This window comes from Marmota monax, unplaced genomic scaffold, assembly GCF_021218885.2.
Source record: "Marmota monax isolate L192 unplaced genomic scaffold, Marmota_monax_Labrador192_F-V1.1 WCK01_AAM20220418_F8-fsc00010, whole genome shotgun sequence".
Taxonomy (NCBI): domain Eukaryota; kingdom Metazoa; phylum Chordata; class Mammalia; order Rodentia; family Sciuridae; genus Marmota; species Marmota monax.
Genome location: NW_026692321.1, coordinates 5,580,104 through 5,599,420, shown reverse-complemented (window position 1 = coordinate 5,599,420; position 19,317 = coordinate 5,580,104). Strand labels below are relative to the sequence as shown.

General features: G+C 49.5%; 1 protein-coding gene across 17 annotated transcripts in view; it reads right to left on the bottom strand.

The window, feature by feature from the left end:
* Atp6v1c2 (ATPase H+ transporting V1 subunit C2) overlaps positions 1–18,967 on the bottom strand; it is a 47,857-nt gene extending 28,890 nt beyond the window's left edge. For 3 of the 17 annotated variants that reach the window (XR_006851150.2, XR_006851149.2, XR_006851151.2), the window contains exons 1-3: positions 18,578–18,967; positions 17,133–17,291; positions 14,829–14,896 (exon numbers count right to left, since the gene is read on the bottom strand). Coding sequence is in view for 8 of the 17 variants with exons in the window: in XM_058578364.1 (XP_058434347.1) it covers positions 14,829–14,896; positions 17,133–17,291; positions 18,578–18,745 (395 nt within the window). In the remaining 9 variants the exon portion in view is untranslated. Of the gene's footprint in view, positions 1–14,828; positions 14,897–17,132; positions 17,292–18,577 lie in introns of those variants that run through there. The other 14 variants (XR_009226542.1, XR_006851152.2, XR_006851153.2 and 11 more) reach the window with 10 other exon arrangements.
* Positions 18,968–19,317: the final 350 nt, after the last annotated feature.

The window sequence follows — 19,317 nt, the reverse complement described above, 5'->3', positions numbered from 1 at the left end:
AGAGGCTGTCTGAAAATAAAACTTATAAAGGGATGCAGATGGAGCTCACTGGTGGAGCACTTGCCCAGCACATGTGAGGTCCTGGGTGTGATTCCCTAGCACCACACACACACACACACACACACACACACACACACACGGAAATTCTGACACAGTCACCCTTGAGGACACCATGCTAAGTGAAATAAGTCAATTGCAAAAGAGCACACACCGTCTGATTCCACTCACAGGAGGTGACAGAGATGACAAGAACAGCCCCGCTGCAGGCCAGGGCAAGCAGAACGGAGACCGAGACTTGCAGTTTTATAAGATAAAAACATCCTTTGGCTGGAAGGTGGTGAGGATCGCAGGCTGATATGCCCACGCTGACAGAGCTGAACACTTCAGGTGGTGGGAAGGGTAACAGCTGAACTACAAATTCATGTTTAAAAATAATAAATAAAGATGAATAAATTCCTAAGCCAAGCAGGGTAACTGCTGCTGTAAGGACGAGACCTGCTTCAGTAGCTCAGTGCCGAGCAGAACAAGGCCAGATGCTAGACGGCCCCCAGGATCAGCAGCTGCGCACCGAGGGCGGGGACCTGGAGAAACATTCACCTCCAGGTTCCAGGGGGGAGCAACGGGCGGCCCCTGAACATGGAGGGAAGCTCCGCCTCATCGCTCTGAAATATCATTTTTCACAGATCCATGGGCATATTGAAAAGATTCATAATTTACAGCCAGACAAGTCCTCGGGGAAACAAAACGCACCACCCTGTGGCCCTGGGTGTCGACCGGGACCCACTTGCCAAGGGAGACACAGAAGATGGCAGCAGGAAGGAAGTGCAAGGAGGGCAGTAGGGAAGGGAGACCTCGTGAACTGGGCAAGCCACATCTAGTCACCGGACATCGAGGTGGGGGACAGTCAGACGACAGGGGCTGGCCAAAGCAGCTCTGCAGATCTGCCCGCAGCCAGGGACGTGCTGCAGACGCTCTTTCCTTCCTTCCCACGAGAAGGAGAGAAACTCTCAGCCCCGCTGGTGTTTGGACCTGGGCCTTGCAGGGCCTACAGCTACTCAGTCCTTGGGGTATAAAAGGCTTAGAGGTAGGAGCTCTCCTGTTCCCCCTTCTCCTGCAACCACAAGGCAGGAAATTCCTACCAACAGGGCCCGCAGGAGCCTTCCAGTCCTGGGATGTGGGTAGAGGTGCAGCCAGGCAGGTGACCTGAAGCCTCTCAGCCCCAGGAAGGCTGCAGGCAGAGATCTGGAGGTCAGGGCTGACCTCTGCATTCCTGGGCAATGCACCAATCCTGAGGGCACACACAAGAGTCCTCCTAAATGGCCTTAAGACATGGTGTCTCCAGGGATGCTTCCTTGTAAGCTCCCAAGGTGTGTGTGGGGGCTCTCTCTCTCTCTCTCTCTCTCTCTCTCTCTCTCTCTCTCCCTTCTCTTCTCCCACAGTTTTCTGAGCAGCACTGGGAGCCAAGCTTTCAACAAGGCCCACCTCAGCCAAGAGGTATGTGCCCCGCTCTGCTTTCCCTGCTTTGTGGGAAGGAGGACTGGGCTCCTCCACCCACTCTCTCCAGATGGTGGATGCAGGGCTCCAGGTTCCTGAGGGCAAGTCCAAATGAAAGAGAGGGGCTTCCCACCCTTCCCCAGATTTTCTGGATAATTCTGGCAAAAGTGAGGCAGGGTTGGTTGGTGTGGTTGTCAGAAACGACCCAGGTGCCTGGAGGAGGCCAGACAGATTCCAGGGCAGGGCAGGGAGGTGTTCAAGGTCCCCAAGTAGGAATAACAGTGACTCCCACCTGGGAGCTTTCCTCAGTCCTCAGAAGGGCGCTTTGCACGGATTTATCCAAATCCTCGACAAACAAGACTAAGTCCCCGAGAGCAGAGGAAACCGAGGCTCAGAGAGGCAAGAACACTGCCCCAGGTCACTTTGCTGGCGGCCACAGCACCAGCCGTACTGTCCCCACGGCCCTGGCCCTACAGCAGGCCTCCATCCACGGCACCAGACGCTGACAGGCCCCTCTGGGCAACCTGAAGCCCCAGCCCTCTGTGCCTGACGGTCCTCGATGAGTCCAGAGGGGACAGCCACAAGGGAGGAGCACTTCCGGGGAGGAGAGTCCAGAAACCTCTGCAAAAGGTGGGGCGAGCCCCGGGCACCTCACCCTCTGTCTCCCTGCTTCCACCTCTGCCAAGGGACAAAGAAATCAATGAGCCTGCAGCAAACACACCAGGAAAATGTGACTAGGGAGCCATTAAATGGCTTTATAGGAAACCAAAGGTCCAAGGAGACTTCTAGGAGGGTCCCAAAGTCTGGCCACACATCCCTCATGCTTCAGAGGCCAACACTGGTTGTCAGACTGGATGTTTAAATAATGGACCAATCATGAGATTTTTTTAGAGACATTTCCCCTGCATTCTGTGTGTAGAGCCACCCGCAAAACTGCCCTGTCATTCAAAGAAGAGCTTTTGGCTGTGCTGGCATTACAGAGCTTGATTCACATGCTGTGGCCCAGGACAGCAATTTTTGATTCTCTTCAAAAACAAATTGAGTCAGGTATGGTGGCTTGTGCCTATGGTTCCAGCTCCTGAGAGGCTGAGGCAGGATGGCTTGAGGCCACAAGTTCAAGGTCAGCCTGGGCAACATAGTACGACCCCTTATCAAAAAAGTAAAATAAAAGGCCAACCCACCCTCAGAAATTGTTTGCCCCTTGGGAGGCACAGACAGGAGGGATCCTCATTCTGCACTCAGCTCCCAGGCAGGTGACACCAAAGCCTCAGGGTCCCGCCTTTTAGGAGAAGCCGGGCCCTCCCCTAAGCATCTGGGTTGGAAGAACATGTGTTTAAATTTTGGAGACTGTCCCCAAGCACTGTGCCCAACACACAGCCTGCCCCAGGGGCCACCTGAACAAAGCCAGACACAGGCCAGTCTCCAAAATGGAACTAGGACTGGCTGATAAGCGCTTGGAAATATGTTTACTCTGGCTGGGAATCCAAGAAATACAAATGAAGCCTCTCACACACCCTGCTTCTTTGCTGGGGAAATGGCAGAGTTTCTTAAAGGCACTTAAGTGACAGGGGTATGAGGAAAGGGCGCCGCGCAACCTTGTGGAAACAATTTAGCAATATGTACAAACCGCTTAAATATGCCCATGTCCCTTGACCCCGTGATCCCTGTGTGTGTGCCCTGGAGCATTTGTTACTGGGGATCAAACGCAGGGGGACCTGTAATTTCAATTTACAGATGCAACTTTAGGACAACCCAAAATGTAGCCAGAAAGTATACAGAGAGGTGCGCTAATTATGAAAGTCATGCCAGAGATAGTTGATTCCTTCAGGGAGTTCACTGTAGTAGAATTAAACGTTCATTTTATCATCATCAAAAACAATAGCAAGAATGAGCCCTCCGTGAAAACCTCCTTACCACCACCGCTTCAGATCATGCCTAAAGTGTGACCGTCACAGGCACTGTGACCCAGACTCATGGGAGGGGACACAGGTGAAGGGCCTCTGGACCCAGGAGGGGTGGAGACTTGTCTAAGAACACACAGCTCCTTAGTGACTGACCAGGGCCAGCGGGCTCACCCGCCTCAACTTCAGAGTAGTCAACTGGACTTTATCAACAGCATTTCCCACAATGCTCGTCATTTCCATTGCTTGTCTGTCTGCCCTGAGAGCTTGTTAAGAGTCAGAAGAAGGAACAGACTGTCAGACAAACCTCTTCTCAACCCTGCAGAGGCCCTGGGCTCCCTAGAAGCCTCCCAGCCATACCTGCCTCACATCCTGTCAATCAGAGCCGCCTTCCAGGGCCATCCACGTGCACTTCCTGGCACATCTGCAAGGCATATATTTCTTTTCCTGGTTTCTCTTAAAATATCCTGGTTTTCCCTCTGCACTAAGTGTCCACAGAGATGGTGAGGGGACAAATGGTGGACTAATGGTTGCCGATAATTTGGGAGAGAACTGGTCTGTGACCGCTGATGGGTACAGAGTTTCTTTTGTGGGTAAAGAAAATCTGGAACCAGATGGTAGTGACAGTTGCATTACTTTGTAAATATATGGGGAACAGATGAATTACGTGGATTCGAAGAGTGGATGTCACCGAGTGTGCGTTATAGCTCAATTTAAAAGTGCCCTGCTCTTCCCCTGGATTTAAGGGTGGAGAGCCAGCCTGGATGGGGAGGTCGAGAACTGATTCAGCCCTTCAGATTCGAAGGATTGAATTCACATTCTCCAAAGTTCGTCGGCAACCTGAAACCGGTCCTTTCCATCATCACAACTGTTTTCTGTAGCAACCAAAATTTGTCAAGCCTACCCTGGGTCACTATCCTAGACACGTCATGGTGTCTTTCTTTAGGCTTCCTTCACCCACCTGCTCTCTGTTTTCCCCATGGACCTTAAAGGGGCCCCACCTGTCCATCCATCCCACAGCAGCCAGAGGGATCTCAATAAAAATACACACCCAAAACACACCCCCTGCCATGTTGCTGTACTGCTGAGACTGTCAGTGGTTTCCTGAGAAGTTCAAACATTATGTTCAAACCCCTTAGCAGAGTTTACAAGGAATACACCTGCCTGTCCAGCCGTGGTTTTTGCCACCCCACCCTGACCCTTGCCTGTCCTGAGCAGGACTTTGGGAGCACCTGGGATAGCCTGAGCCACATGGACACTGCTGACCCTTTATTACAGTCCCAGGAAACCCTGCGCATACCTGACACGCACAGTACAATGCCTATTATTTCTGGCAGTTAAGGAAAATGTACTGCATGCAGGGAGTATTACACATTAGGGAATATTACAGGGGAGAAGGTGGACAAAACAAACCTTCATTGCTATATCTGAAACTCCGTCGACCACATTAAAAGGTTGCTTTCCTCATCTGAGCAAGAAAAAAAAGAGGTCTCTGAAGATCTTTCAGAACTACTCATTCTGGGCTTCTGCAAGAACGCAGCAGCTCCTGGGAAACGCCCAGGAGCAATGAGAACCTGGGTAGCAGTGGCCAGCTAGACCAAGGCTTGAGATATGGAGGGGGTGGCTTGCTTCAGTAGCACCGATCCTAAAACTGGAACAGCGATTAGTTTGACTCCCGCACAAGGATGGCACACAAACTGGTGAAGGAGTCCACGTTAAAAAACAGAGAGAGAGATGTGGAGCAGGACGTGGGTCCAGGGCTGATCAGGGCCACGTGGCTCTTACCATTCCTTCATCATGCACGTGTGACCCGGCATTGAGACTGCATTTGTGTCATCTCCTAGAATCTGAGACTTTCAAAGAATGAATACTACTACCTTAAGACAACAAAACAACAACAACAACTCACCACTCCCTGTGTCTACAAAATACTAAGCACTAGATGCAGATGAGCTGCCCTGGGACCCGGTGTACCCTGTAGTCCTCTTCCAAGCTGTGTCTGCCACAGGGCAAGGGATCAGTCCCAAATACCAAGAGCTAAGAGGATGTCTGTATCCACACTTAGGGTACCCAAGACCCCAGCTATGTCATTTACTTCAGAGAAATGAAAATATGTCAATTCAAAGACTGTACATAAATGTGCATAACAGCTTTATTTTTAATAACTCAAAACTATGTTAATGTCCTCCAACAGTGAATGGAAACATTTTTGCCATTTACTTATTTCTCAATAAAACCATTAAAAAAAGAGAGAGAGAGAGCACTACACTGAAGTAGCAATTCATACCTATCAGGCTTATAAAAACCCAAAAGCCTGATGACATGCTCTATTAGAAAAGTTACAGGAGCCAGACACGGTGGCACATGCCTGTAATCCCAGCAGCTCTGGAGGCTGAGGCACAGGATGGCAAGTTCAAAGCCAGCCTCAGCAACAGCAAGGCGCTAAGCAACTCAGTGAGACCCTGTCTCTGGATAAAATACAAAATAGGGCTGGGGATGTGGCTCAGTGGTTGATCGACCCTGAGTTCAATCCCCGGTACCTACGCCCCCCCCCAAAAAAAAAAGAAAGAAAAGTTATAGGAAATAGGGGCTTTCCCTCATTGCTGGTAGAAATGCAAGATGGTCACTTCAGATGGACAGAACTCTGGAACACTTATCAACAATAACAAAGGCACATGACTCCCGGACCCAGCAAATTTCCTCCTGAGAATTTATCCTACAGATACACCCGCATGTGTCTCCCTGAAGTACTGACCCATCTGTAAGGTTACAGCACTGATGGTAACAGCCTCTCTCCACAAAAGTCTGCCACCCGAGAGTCCCCCTGTAAGGGACTAGTTCACAAACCACAGTGAGATGCTAGGTACCTGAAATAGCAAGAAAGGTCTTCCATACTGATGGGAAAGTTCTCCCAGGATGTTAAGAGGAGGGAGAAAACCAAGATGCAAATCATCACGTGTGGAATCTCATTTTGTATTTCACAAGGGAAGAGCCGGGAGTGGAGGTGCACACCTGTAACTCCAGCAGCTTGGAAGGCTGAGGCAGGAATCTCAAGTTTGAGGACAGACTCAGCCACTTAGAGAGACCCTGTCACAAAAAGAGGGCATGCATCCTGGGCATGTAGTCTGGCTGGGAGAGCACCTCTGGGTTCAATCCCCAGTACCAGAAAAAAAGGGGGGCATATAAACATATACAGAATTGTCTTGTGTTTGTATGAAGATGCAATGTATCCAAGCAGCTCATAAAAGTGGCTTCCTTAGTGTCTGGGGCAAGAGGCAGGGAGACAGTATAAGGAGACTTCTCCTTGCAGAGCCTTTTATATCATTTTTATCTTCAATACATACAAATGCATTACCTGTTCAAGAAAAAAATCAAACTGCATTATAACCTTTTTTTTTTTTTTTTTTTTGTAGTAGTAGTAGTATTGGATGTCGAGTGCAGGGCCTTGCACATGCTAGGCAAGTGCTACATCCCAGCCCTTTTTACTTTTTATTTTGAGACAGGGTCTCACTTGGCTGAGATACTCAGCCTATACTCCTGCCTCAGCCTCCCAAGTTTTTTGGATTACAGGCACATTCCACTGTACCTGACCCTAAGCTCTCCAACATGTGTTTAGAATCCTGGCCTTGGACTGACTCTTGGAAGCACTTTAGGATTAGGTGGGAGGATGGCTGTGATTCCACTCAGCGAAGACAACAGTGCTCCCAGGGTATCCAGCCCCAGGTGCAGAATCACAGGTGCCCAGTCCCTTAACATGCAGATTCCTAGACCCTGCTCCAGACCTGGGCAAGGAACCCTGGAGCTGCTGCCAAGGAACTGAACTTTCTAAACGCTCCCCAGGGTCCTGCGAGTGGAGACAGGGGAGACATGTGTAGGCAGCAGAGTCTCTCAGCCCCTGCCACGAGGCAGGCACTGCTTGCTGTCAGAGAAGGGACGAATCTGGTCTGTTTTCCCATAGCTCATACTCTGTAAGGAATCACAGACAAAAATGGACAAGAGAAGTACTTAGAGCGCAGCTCAGGGCTAGAGCATGTGCTCGGCATGAGCAAGGCCCTGGGGAGAGGGGAGAGGAAGGAGGGAGGAGGACAGGTATTCAGTAGTGGTATATGGCATGTGCAAAATTAAAACAGTGTGTCCTTGAGCGACTAGGCTGTCTTCTTCCAGCAGTCTGGAGAAGTCCCTGGGGGAGATACCATTTGAACTGAGACTGGGATAACCAGGGGCCTGCCATGCCAGGGTGGGGTGGTGGGCAGGAGCCTTCAATGTTCAGGAAGACGTTTGTGTACAGACCTACGGCAGGACAGAGCCAGGGTGGCTGGAGGAGAGTAGTCCTCCTTCTTCTGTGAAGAAAAGGCCGGGATGTGTAAGCTAGGGATCTGGCAGCCAGGGTCAAGGGCCCAGACTTGATACTGAGGGCACTGGAAAGCCAAGGGAGGGTTTCAAGCAAGAGAGTCATTTTTTAAAAAGACCATTCTGGCACTGGGAGTGTGGGAACACATTGGCTAGTGGCTAGCATGCCCTGAAGGCCCTGCATTCCGTCCCCAGCACCACAGGAAAAAAAAAAAAAAACCCTCCTTCTGGCTCTGGGGAGAAAGCAGATGAAAAGGAAGCAGCAGGCAACTGCGTCTGTTGTCAGGTTCAGGAATGGGTCGAGGGCAGTGTGGACAGAGGTGCAGGGCTGGGCATGTTGAGACCTGGATGGACGCGGGACAGGTTTTGGCGAGGGAGCCACAGGATTTGGTCCTTCCCAGTGTCTCAGGTGGAGGTGTGGACAGGTGACCTGTGAGCAGCTGGGCTTGGGGCCCAAGGACCCCCGGCCTGAGGTCCCAAAGGAAGAGACTCTCCAGAAGCAAGCTGTGGACACTGTCAAGAGGACGTGGCAGTGCAGAAAGAGGCAAAGAAAGGACATTTGAGACCCTCCGTGGCTGATGAAAATAAGGAGTACCTACACACCTGGCCTGAGCCAGAGCACCCGCCCAGGGCACCAAGAACTAACTGGACTGGGATTGGGGAATCTGGGAGCCATTGTCCCCGCAGGGTCCAAGGAGGAAATGCCTTATGCTAAACTCAGCCTCCAAGGATCTCACATGGCAGCCTCAGGCTGACGCTCACTGCAGGCATGCTGTCCTAGGACAGCCAGAACTCCCCCCCACCCCGTGGCTGGGCTTCTGGTTTGGGAAAAGTGGCTGGGCGCTGGGGAAGCCTGTCAGGTACCAGGCAATACAGACTGTCCCAGCAGGGCTGAGCTGAAGGATGAGGGCAGAAGAGGCAAAGGAGCACTGACTGCCACCTGCCAAGGCCTTGACAGGGCAAGGCAGGGGGTTGGGGTGACCAAGGCAAAGGCCAGACACTCCACGCTGTACGATCTCGCACAAGTGACTTACATCTTTGAGTGTCGATACTCTCATCTATCAATCATTGGAAGTTACTAAAATAGGGAAGTGACAAACATCAGGTGGTCTGGAACTCAAAATAGAATACAGTATAAACAGAAGCCTGGAGAACGATAAAGGGACAGCCCTCAGTGGAGTCAGAACCAGTACAGACCTTTACAGACCCCGAAAGAACAGCAGGGCGTTTACAATATGAAGTAGGGAATAGGAAATATCACAGATGATGTCATTCCAATAGAACTCACCCTTCCCTAGATCCCATGGAAAACACAGCAGCCAGGCATGGCAGCATATTCCTGTAATCCCAGTGATTTGCTGAGGCAAGAGGATCACAAGTTCACGGCCAGCCTTAGAAACTTAGTTAGCCACTCTCTCAAAAAATAAAAATAGAAAGGACTGGGGATGTAGCTCAGTAGTAGAGCACTCCTGGGTTCAATTCCAGTTCCGAAAGAGAAAAAAGAAAAATCAGCAATAGATGAGGTCACAAAGAAAATATCAAATTCCAAAGGCAGACATAGTACCCAATTCATTCTCTCACAAGGCAAAAGAATTAAGGGAAAAACAAGCCTGGCACCGTGGCACACACCTGTGGTCCCAGCTGCCAGGGAAGCTAAGCCAGGACCTGGGCCACTTCATGAGACCTGGCCTTAAAAAGGGTTGGGGAAGTGGCTCAGTGTAGAGTAAGCACCTCTAGGTTCAATCTCCGTACTACAAAAGAAAGAAAGGGAAGGAGGAGCAACAACAAAAACCCCAACTTTCCAGAAACATAGGATAAAAAAAAAATGAGCTAAATTTAAAAAAAAATGAAAACACCACACATCAAAACTTAAGTTATGTAATATTCAGAGAAAAACTCATTACCTTAGCATGAGAGAGAGAGAGAGAATAAATGAACTAAGAATGCAATTAAGTAGGTTTTGCAGAAAGAAAACAAACCTCAATAAAGCAAGAAGATGAAAATCAGAATATATGCAGAAATTTAAAAATCAGAAATCAAGAAAATGATAAAATTGGTAAATGAAGACAAGAACTGCTCCTCTTAAAAGCAAAACAGGTAGACCATGGGTAGCATAACCAAAGAAAATGCAAAGACCAAAATCAACGGGAAATGTGCAGCTACAGCAGACCCTGGTAGACTTCATGCAAATAACCTGAAAAAGTTCATGAAACTGACTCTTCTCTCCAAAAACACAATATATCAATATCAGTACTCCTTCCCCAAGAGAAAATCAACACACCAACAGAACTGGAAAATTTTGTATCATCCAAGAACCAGTTCTAAAAATGCACATGTCATAATGACATCTTTTGGGCCATGGGGAAACAGATCGCCCCACCACCAGGCGAAGAAGCCATTCTCAAAGCTCAGCCAGGACCAGGAGCACTGCCACCACTGGGGAGCTTAGAGAATCAGATTCTCAGGCCCCTCAGAATAACAAATTCTAGAGATGAGGCCCAGTAATGGATGCTCTAACAAACCTTCCAGATGATTCCGACGCACATTGAAGTTGAAGAGCCACTAATTTAAAGTGTTGAGCCTTGGTAAGCCAAGTGCAGTCTGCAGACCAGCAACATGGTAAGAAATGCAGAATCCCTGGCTTCAGATCCCCTGAGTCACAACCGAGTTGTCTAAAGATCCCCAGGGCACTCACTTACATGTTCAAGGTTGAGAAACACTCAGAGCTATAGCCCAGTGCTGCCCAATACAAATATTACAGGAGCCACATAAGTAATTCAAGAACTTCTAATCACTACATTTCCAAAAGTAAAAACAGGTGAAATTAATTTTAGCAACCTACTTTATTTCATCTAATATCCAAAATATTATCATTTCAACAGGCAGTTAACATTAAAAAGTATAACAAGATATTTGAAGTTATTTTTCCCATACTGTCTTTTGAACCTGACGTGTGTTTGACACACATCTTCGTTCAGACTGGTCACATTTCAAGAGCTCCGCTGAGCCCGGTGGCTAGCAGATGCCATAGTGAACAGCGCAAGGACAGAGAAAGGAGGACAGCCTCTCCTCCCTCCCAGGTGGAATCTAAAACAGTTTAACTCACAGAAGCAGAGAACAGAATGGGGTCAGAGGACGGCCTTAGACGGCCTCTCTCAGGCCTGTCCCTGGGGGTGAGGGCCGTGGAGGAGGGAGCGGAGCGGCACTCTGCTTGGAGAAGGCGAGCAGGAGGTCCAGAGGCATGGGGAGGACCTGGGAGAGGTGTCAGGGGGGCAGGTGGAAGGGCGGGTGCAGGACAGGCCTGAAATGTCCACAGATAACCTCAACCTGATATTCTGCATGCACAGAGAAGAGAAGCCTGGGCACTTCTTTCCGTTCCATCTCACTCCTGTTTAGAAGGTCCCCACAAGAACTCACTGGAATCACCAAGTAGACATCCACACTCAGATCCGTGATCTTTGATCAGCCAACCCTCAGACAGCTTCACGAACCACGTGGGTAAAGAAAAAGCCACCAGCTATTCCACAACACAGGCAACGCGCTCAGGGGCAAGAGGCAGTCAACATGGCCCCGGAGAAACCATGAGGCATAGCTGAATGCCAAGTGCCTGTGAAATGTAATATTTCAACCAGGACCGCAGGACAGGCCACGATGCTGGGACAGACTCACACGCTGAAAGGTTGGGGCGGGGGGGGGGTGGATTTTAAAAGATAAAAGCACTGGGCTTCTCAAATGTTCATGAATCATTGTGTAAATGCAGAATAAATTAACACAGTGGCATGAAAGAATGAATCAAAAAATAATGGGAAAGCTCGCATAAGCCAAGGCTGCCTTCCAGCGACATGGAAAAACACTCCAGTCCCCGGTAAATAAATAATAAAAGGATAGGGAAACAATACACCTTGAAAACCCTTGTCCCTTCTCTGTCCTCCTGGGCAGAAGCAGTGCTGACAGGTTTATGCTGCCTAGGTTACAGGCCCAGCTGGGGTTTATTTATCTAATCACACTGGAGCACTTTCCACGGAGCCAGGGAGGTTGTTCCCAAATGGACCTGGGAGTTATCAGTTCCAGGCCCTGGACTAGAGCAAAGCTAAAACTCTAAGGGCACTCAAACCTCACTATTTTTCTTCACACACCCCCCCCCCCAGGAAAGCTCTTGGGAATACACACCTACAAGCAAAACTCAAAACAACGCACAGTGATTTTCATTCTCGACCACACCTAGTCCCTGTTTGTAAAAACACTCTCATTTGTACAGTTTCTGTGTTTCAAAACGAGAGCTCACGACTCGATTGTGCATGCATTTTCTAGTTTTGTTTTTTTTTAAGCATATGCTACACCATGCTGGGTGTGGTGGCGCATGCCTATAATCCCAGAGGCTCAGGAGGCTGAGGCGGGAGGATTGCAAGTTCAAGACCAGCCTCAGCAACTTAGAGAGGTCCCCAAGCAACTTAGTGAGAGCCTGTCTCAAAATAAAAAAGGCTGGGGATGTGGCTCAATGGTTAAGTACCTCTGGGTTCACCTCATTTCCAAAAACAACAACAATAAACAAATATGCTATAGAACCATCAGAGGCAACTCGTACAACAGATACGTACAGAACAAAATACAACTGTCTATTGGGAAGAAAAAGACAATCAAAAAAAGAAAAGGAAAGAAAGAAACTCAGGTGGAACCAACAGCAATAATCCAGGCCCACAGAAGCTCAGAGCGGGGGGCACTGGTGAGTGGGACGGAGGGACAGAAAGGCAGCCACTGAGGGCTGAGACCAGAGTGCTGAGCAGCTGCCACGGAGCAGCTCACCTTCCTTCAGCTGGTGTTTCTGCCGAGGACTGAAGAGCCTCGTGCTGTGGTCTGTCAGGGCTGGCAGGGAGCACGGAAGGCCATCCCGGCCAAAGGCAGGGGCTGCCCTCGATGGCATCTGTCAGAGCCCTTGCTTAGGGTTGGGGTCCTCCGATTTGAAGATCTGACTAGCATCTGTCCTCTTGCTACAGAAGGTCCATCAGACCTCAGAGACAGAGCAGCCGCAGACAGGAGCTGGCACTTGGGAATCCAGCCACATCTCCTGGATGGTGATCTTTCACAGGACATGCCCTGGGATTTGATGACACTTAACATTATTCTACTGCCCTACATTCCTCCCTGAAAGCAGAGAGATGGTCACTGTACCTCGCTTTATAGATGAGAAAGACAAAGTTGGTTTTCTTTCTCAAAGACTATGACCTGCACACCAATTGCAATGGTGCACATCTGTAACCCCAGAAGCTCAGGAGGCTGAGGCAGGCTTGCAGGATTAAAGCCAGCCTCAGCAACTTAAAAGGCTCTGAGCAATTTAGCAAAACCCTGTCTCAATTTTTTTTTTAAAAGAAAAAAAAAAAAGACTGGGGATGTGGGGATGTAAGTTAGAAGTAAAGTGCCCCAAATTCAATCCACAGTACCAATTTCTACCATAACAGTTCAAAGACTCTAAGTTTAAAAAACGATTTTTGCCAGGCACAGTGGTGCACACCTATAATTCCAGCAGCTTGGGAGGCTGAGGCAGGAGGATCAAGAGTTCAAAGTCAGCCTCAGTAACTTAGCAAGGCCCTTGCAACTTAGCAAGACCCTGTCTCAAAATTAAAAAAAAAAAAAAAAGGGCTGGGGATGTGGCTCAGTGGTCAAGTGCCCCTGGGTTCAACCCCCAATACATAAAAAAATCTAAAATATGAAGAGAACAGCAAAATATGGATTTACATGTATAAGGTATATAATGTGGGCTTACTTTTATTAGTATATGTATATATAAATAATATATGTGCTGGGAAAATTGGAGGTACAGGCTGTAAACACAATGTAACAGTGTTTGTCTCTGGACTACGTGATCATGGGTGAGTTGTAGTTTCTTTTTCACGCTATTCTATGAGCTATAATTGATTCCCAGTGATTATGCACCAAATTTGTAATAAACTTATTTAAAAAGAAATGTCATGCTAAGACCGTACGATATTTCATACACTTTTGGAGAGCGTGTGAATGGAATGAACAACTTCTTGGCAGGGCACTGGGGACATATCTGTAAGCTGTCCTTGCAAAGACTCTTTGACCCAGAACTACCAACCACTTTTAAGTGTTCCACTTCTACATGTGCACAAAGGACAGTCATCACCACCCTGCCTGTGATAGCAAAAGACTAGAAAATTTAAATGTCCAACAACAGAGAAATCAAATAAATGAGGGTACATCTATTTAAGGCCATACAGCTAGTAAAAAGAATGTGCAGCAATGAACTGACATGGAACTATCTCTAAGCTATGCTATTAAACAAAAAAGCAAGACACAGGTGTTTGCACTTTATGAGAGCACATATGAAATACATGCATGTTGACTTGTGCTCAAATAGGCTCTCTCTGGAAAGTTCGCCTAGAAAGTCATAGCACTGCCTCAGAAGAAGGGAATGAGGGGACAGGGGACAGGAAAGAGGAAAACACATCAGAGGGAAACTTAATTTTCACTCTACATTCTTTCTTTTTTGTACTTTGATTTTTTTTTACATATATTATCAAAAAAACCAACAAACTTAAAAGCCTTGAGGGGAATTGCACCAATTATTTTTCTAAGTGACTCAGCTTTATGCATGATCTTCATACTGAAGGCAACCCCTTATAGGATGCTGCCTTCTAGCTGGTGGTGGGGCCCGCCTGTAATCCCAGCAGATCAGGAGACTGAGGCAGGAGGATCAGGTTCAAAGCCAGCTTCAGCAACTTAGCAAGACCCTAAGCAACTTAGAGAGACCCTGCCTCAAAATAAAACATTAAAAGGTCTGGGGATGGGTCTCAGTGGTCAAGCACCCCTGGGTTCAGTCCCTGGTACCAAAAAAAAAATAAAAATAAAAAGATGCTATTTCCGGCAAACAAAGCAAGGATGGGCCCAGCATGCTCCTGCTGACCCCACTCCCCCAGGGGACCCACCTGATCACTCTGTTGACTTTTGGAGCCAGGTTTAGAGTATGAGTCCATACTTTGATTCAGCCAAAGCAAGAACACTGTGTCCTCTGACAACAATGTCAAATTCTCACTTGTATGTAGTAAATAAGAAATATTTTACCTTTCAGCAAAGGTATCGAGTTTCCCCAACTCATCAGAGAGACCAACAAGAGAATCCAAGGTTCCCACCTAGAAAGATCATAAAATAATTAGTGCTGGCTGGCAGAGAGGCGTGGCTGTCGCTTCAACAGCAGTGTGAGGCACTCTGCCTTCATCTGGAGTTGGCTGCTCCTGGCCAACAGCCAAACTGAGAAGTGGGAAGAACTCCTAAGGGAAATCCAGGGATTTGGGATTTTTATTTTATTTTAGGGACCAACAGGATAAACTGTCATATCTCCACCATAGGAAGGACTATTACGTCATGGGCTGACCTCAGCTCATTTGCCTCTGAGAGAGGCAGCCTGCTATTCATGAGATGAATCCCCAGCAACTTTAACAAGTTATCCTTTCTAAAAGCCTTTCTTCCCTAAGACAGGACCACCATCCCTTTCTCTGTTCTTTGCTGCTATTGACATTGATCTTGATTAGAAGGGAGCAGCTTTTCTTCCCACTCATTTGTAATGGTCCTTTTCTTTCTTTTGTTTTTGTTTTTCTTCAGTATTGGAGACAGAACCTACCGCCCTGTGTGAAGCAAGCACTCTACCTAAGCTACATCCCCCCGAGGCCCTTTTCTTTGTGGATTATGCATGATCTGTCTCTTAGTGCAGAAATGAGTGCATCGTCAGCAAAATTGTATTGAAAGGTCTTTTCACAGAATCAGAAAGAAAAGGTTTGCCATCCTGTGATTAGACCAACCACACTTTAAGAGCAATTAAGGAGGGCTGGGGGCATGGCTCCGTGGTGGAGCACATGCTTAGCATGAGCAAGGCCCTGCATTAAGTCCCCAGAATCCCCCAAATTTAAAAAACTAATAAATCTTTGATGAAGCCTGGAAATCTCCACTGGATATTGGTGAAGTTGCTTATTTTCAAAAAATTAATTCTTGAGGGCAAAGGGTGCTGAGGATTTAACCCAGGAGCACTTTACCACTGAGCTACATACCTTTTTCTAAAATTGTGAGGCAGGTTCTTGCTAAATTGCTGAGGCCACCCTTGAACTTGAGATCCTCCTGCCTCAGCCTCCCAAGTCTCTGGGATTATAGACATGCAAGCAACTTAGTTTTAAGCAACTTTTAGTAGGGCCATGTCATTGTTTAACTTTGTATCCTCCAGAGTCTAGCACGGTGCCCTGCTCAGTAAATGAGTGGAGGCTGGATTCACTAACCTCTACAGTGTCTGTCCCCAGGGTTAACAGAGGCAGGCTTGAAGAAGCAGCAAGCCCTGGATACAGAACCCCAGCTGCATCTGTCCTCTTGCCAGCCCCACAGCCTAGCAATCACTAAGCTTCTCTCAGCCCATCCCAACCTTGTCAGGGGGAGCCTCGAAGACTCCACAAGGAATCTTCTGTTTACAGGACCTGGCTGCCAGAACATTGCTCAATAAATGCTGGCACATGGAGCAGCATCACCAACAACTCAGGGTGACAGTGCACTCTTTTGGCAGAGGGGCAAACTGAGGATTGGAAGAGGATTGATTATAAGGACTCTGGGTGGTTGGCACTCTCAGTGTGTGTACATTGGTGTGGTCCCAAAGAATTCTTTAGCTACCTCTTCCCCTTGGAAACCTACAGTCTTAGGAAATACTGCCAGTCTGTGTTCTGTTTATGTGTGGTGCTAAGGATCAAACCTAAGACTTCACGTGCCAGGCCAGCCCTCTACCACTGAGCCACACCACCAGCCCCAGTCCACTGTTTTTGAGGATTGTATATATCTTCCTCCTCTTTACCCTTTTATCTTCATTTTGCTGTCCACTAAAGAGTCCTCAGATACTGTGCACTACCCCAAACCTCTGCCACTCTGCCAGCTGTCTGTACAGCCCCCCCACACACAATAAAATCAGAAAGATCCTGGATTTCCTGCCTTTCCCCTAGGTCAGGAGTACAATCGAGGCCTGAGGCCTGCAAGCCGGAATACCCCAAGTCTGGGGTTGGTCTTCTTAGATGTTGCAGACAAAACAGGAAGGTCCCCAGGACCACGGTGAGGACCTGCTATTCACAGGTTCTTCCCACTTATATGAAGCATTAGATGCTGCCACCACCACCATCTCCCTCTCCTCATTCTCTCCTGGGGCTTCAAGGCCAAGGTGCCACAATTAGTTTGGAGCCATGGCCTGAAGACCCATGGAGCCCACCGACTCCCCTATCTATCCCCTAGCTCAGGCTTGTCCTCAGTGTCCCCACTTTGACCTGTTATTTTCTCCTTCATTCCCCAGAGGCTGCTTCCTGCCCACCAGTCCACCATCTCCTTTCCCCTCCCCAGGAATTTCACCTTGAAGTCAGGAATAGCAAATTTGGTGTTGTAGGACAGGTTGGACTTGGAGGTTACTGTATTCATCCTCTCCAGTGCTTGTAAATTCTCCTTATCACCAGGGGCCGAAATCAACCAAAACTCGGACATGTTTCCAGTCTTCTGTTTCCCAGTCACTGTCTAGAACCAAGACAAACGCACACAAACAGAAACAGGAGGAGAGATGTGTCAGATGTCTCTACTTGTCACCACTCCCTGCCTTCAGAATTAATCCTCTCTGGATGAGTCTAGCTCCAAAGACACCCATAGGAACAAAGCAATGTGCTGATCTCCTCCGGAGAAGCCCTCAGGAGACTCACAGGCTCTCATCCCCAGGTGGCCCTGACTGGTTTTAGGCAGGAGGGCTGGTTCCTTTCACTCTCCCCAGGACCCAGGTCACAACTGCTGCCTGCCGTCGTAAGCTGCGGGGACAGACTTGGGTGCTCTCTGGGATATTTTTCTTCCTCACACATTGCATCTTGCGGGTGCAGGATGGGTGGATGAAGGAAGGAGCCATCACAAACCCCAGATTAATCCACCAACCTTGAGTTTGGAATTAGTTTCAAAAACTTTAGGCCAGTGCCTGTTGGCATGAACGCCTGTAATCCCAGCATCTCAGGAGGCTGAGGCAGAAGGATACCAAGTTCAAAGCCAGCCTCGGCAACTTAGAGACGAGCTAAGCAACTCAGAGAGACCCTGTCTCTAAATAAAATACAAAGGGGGAAGGGGTAGGGGATGTGGCTCAGTGATGAAGTGGCCCTGAGTTCAATCCCGGTACAAAAAAATAAAAATAAAAACAAAAAACAGACTTTAGAAGGTCTCTTCTTTTTTAAAATAAGGAGGAGGAAGGGGGCTGCGGAGCAGGACTTTTTTGACTAGAGGAGGTGACGACTCTGCAGGGATGGGTAACTCGAAGTTTCAGTGCAGCGCAGGGGCCCAGAAAGTCGATTCTGCTCATTCAAACGCGTACCCACCCACCCACTCGGTCCCCCTCGCGGGTTCTCCAGGCCCGTTGCCTCCCTAGCGTCCCCGGACTTCTGGGGGGGGGGGAACAGGAGAATAACATGGACTATCCGGGGTCCCCTGGCCTTTTTCTCCTGACTCCCACTCATTCCAGCCTGAGATCCTCTTAGTCCCTCCTAACCCTGACCAAACGCAGTTCTTTCCGTCTTCACTGCCAATGGCCTGGGGACAAACTGTCCCAGAGCGGCACCTAGGGAGATGCCACCTGCTCAGTCCCGGAGAGCGCGGTGTGGGAGTCGGCTTCCCACGTTCCCAGTGAGAAAGCGCGGACTAGGGTCCCTTGGGCGCACGGAGGCGCGTCCCGACCGAGGGGACGTGGGTCGCCGGGTGCGGCGTCGCAATCGCGGCATCGGCGCCTCTGGCCCACCTCCTCGCCTGGTGTCTGCGCTGCCGCGCGTCCTTACCGGGGGCCGCGGGGAGGACCGCGCTGTCGGGGCTGCGGGCAGGAGCGCGGGGGCCTGAGCGCACGGCAGGCTCCCGGGAGGCAGCGACTTCTGCGGCCCCGCGCGCCTCACCCCGCCTTTTATCCCGGGCGCTGGAGGCGTCCCCCGGCCCCCGCGGGACATTTGCATACGGGCCGCCTGCCTCCCGCGGTCGCGACGGGCCGGGGCCAGCGGCTCGAGTAGCAGGTGCTGGGCTCCGTCTGGGCCTTGGCGGAGAGGGGACGCGGTCCCGGACAGACCCGGCGAAGCTTCCCCGAGCCCGATGCGCGGGCTGGGCCTCTGGGTGGTGCCGGAGAGCTTGGCCCGGTCTCCAGCCCCACGACTGAGCGGGGCCCACCGCGAGTGAAGACGACTCCGCGAGGCTGAAGCCGGGAAAGGATTCCCGGCGTGGGGCGACTCCGCCCTCCAGCTGCCACCGCCTCCCACCCCCACCTCACGGCCGCCGGGCACCCGCACGGGTCTCCGGAAAACACCTGCTTGCGGGTGTTTCCCAGGCCCGTGCCGGACAGACGGGGCTGACCTGTGGAGAGCAACGCAACAGGTTCAGATGTTCGGAACACACACCTGGGAGAGGAGCGACTTTTCCCGTCCGTGTGGACGCGAGCTTGTCACTTGTTACCCAGGAAAAACCCAGCTCCCCCCACCCACCTCCCGAATTGCGCTGTGTATGGAGAGGATATAAAGCTACTAGGACTGCGCTG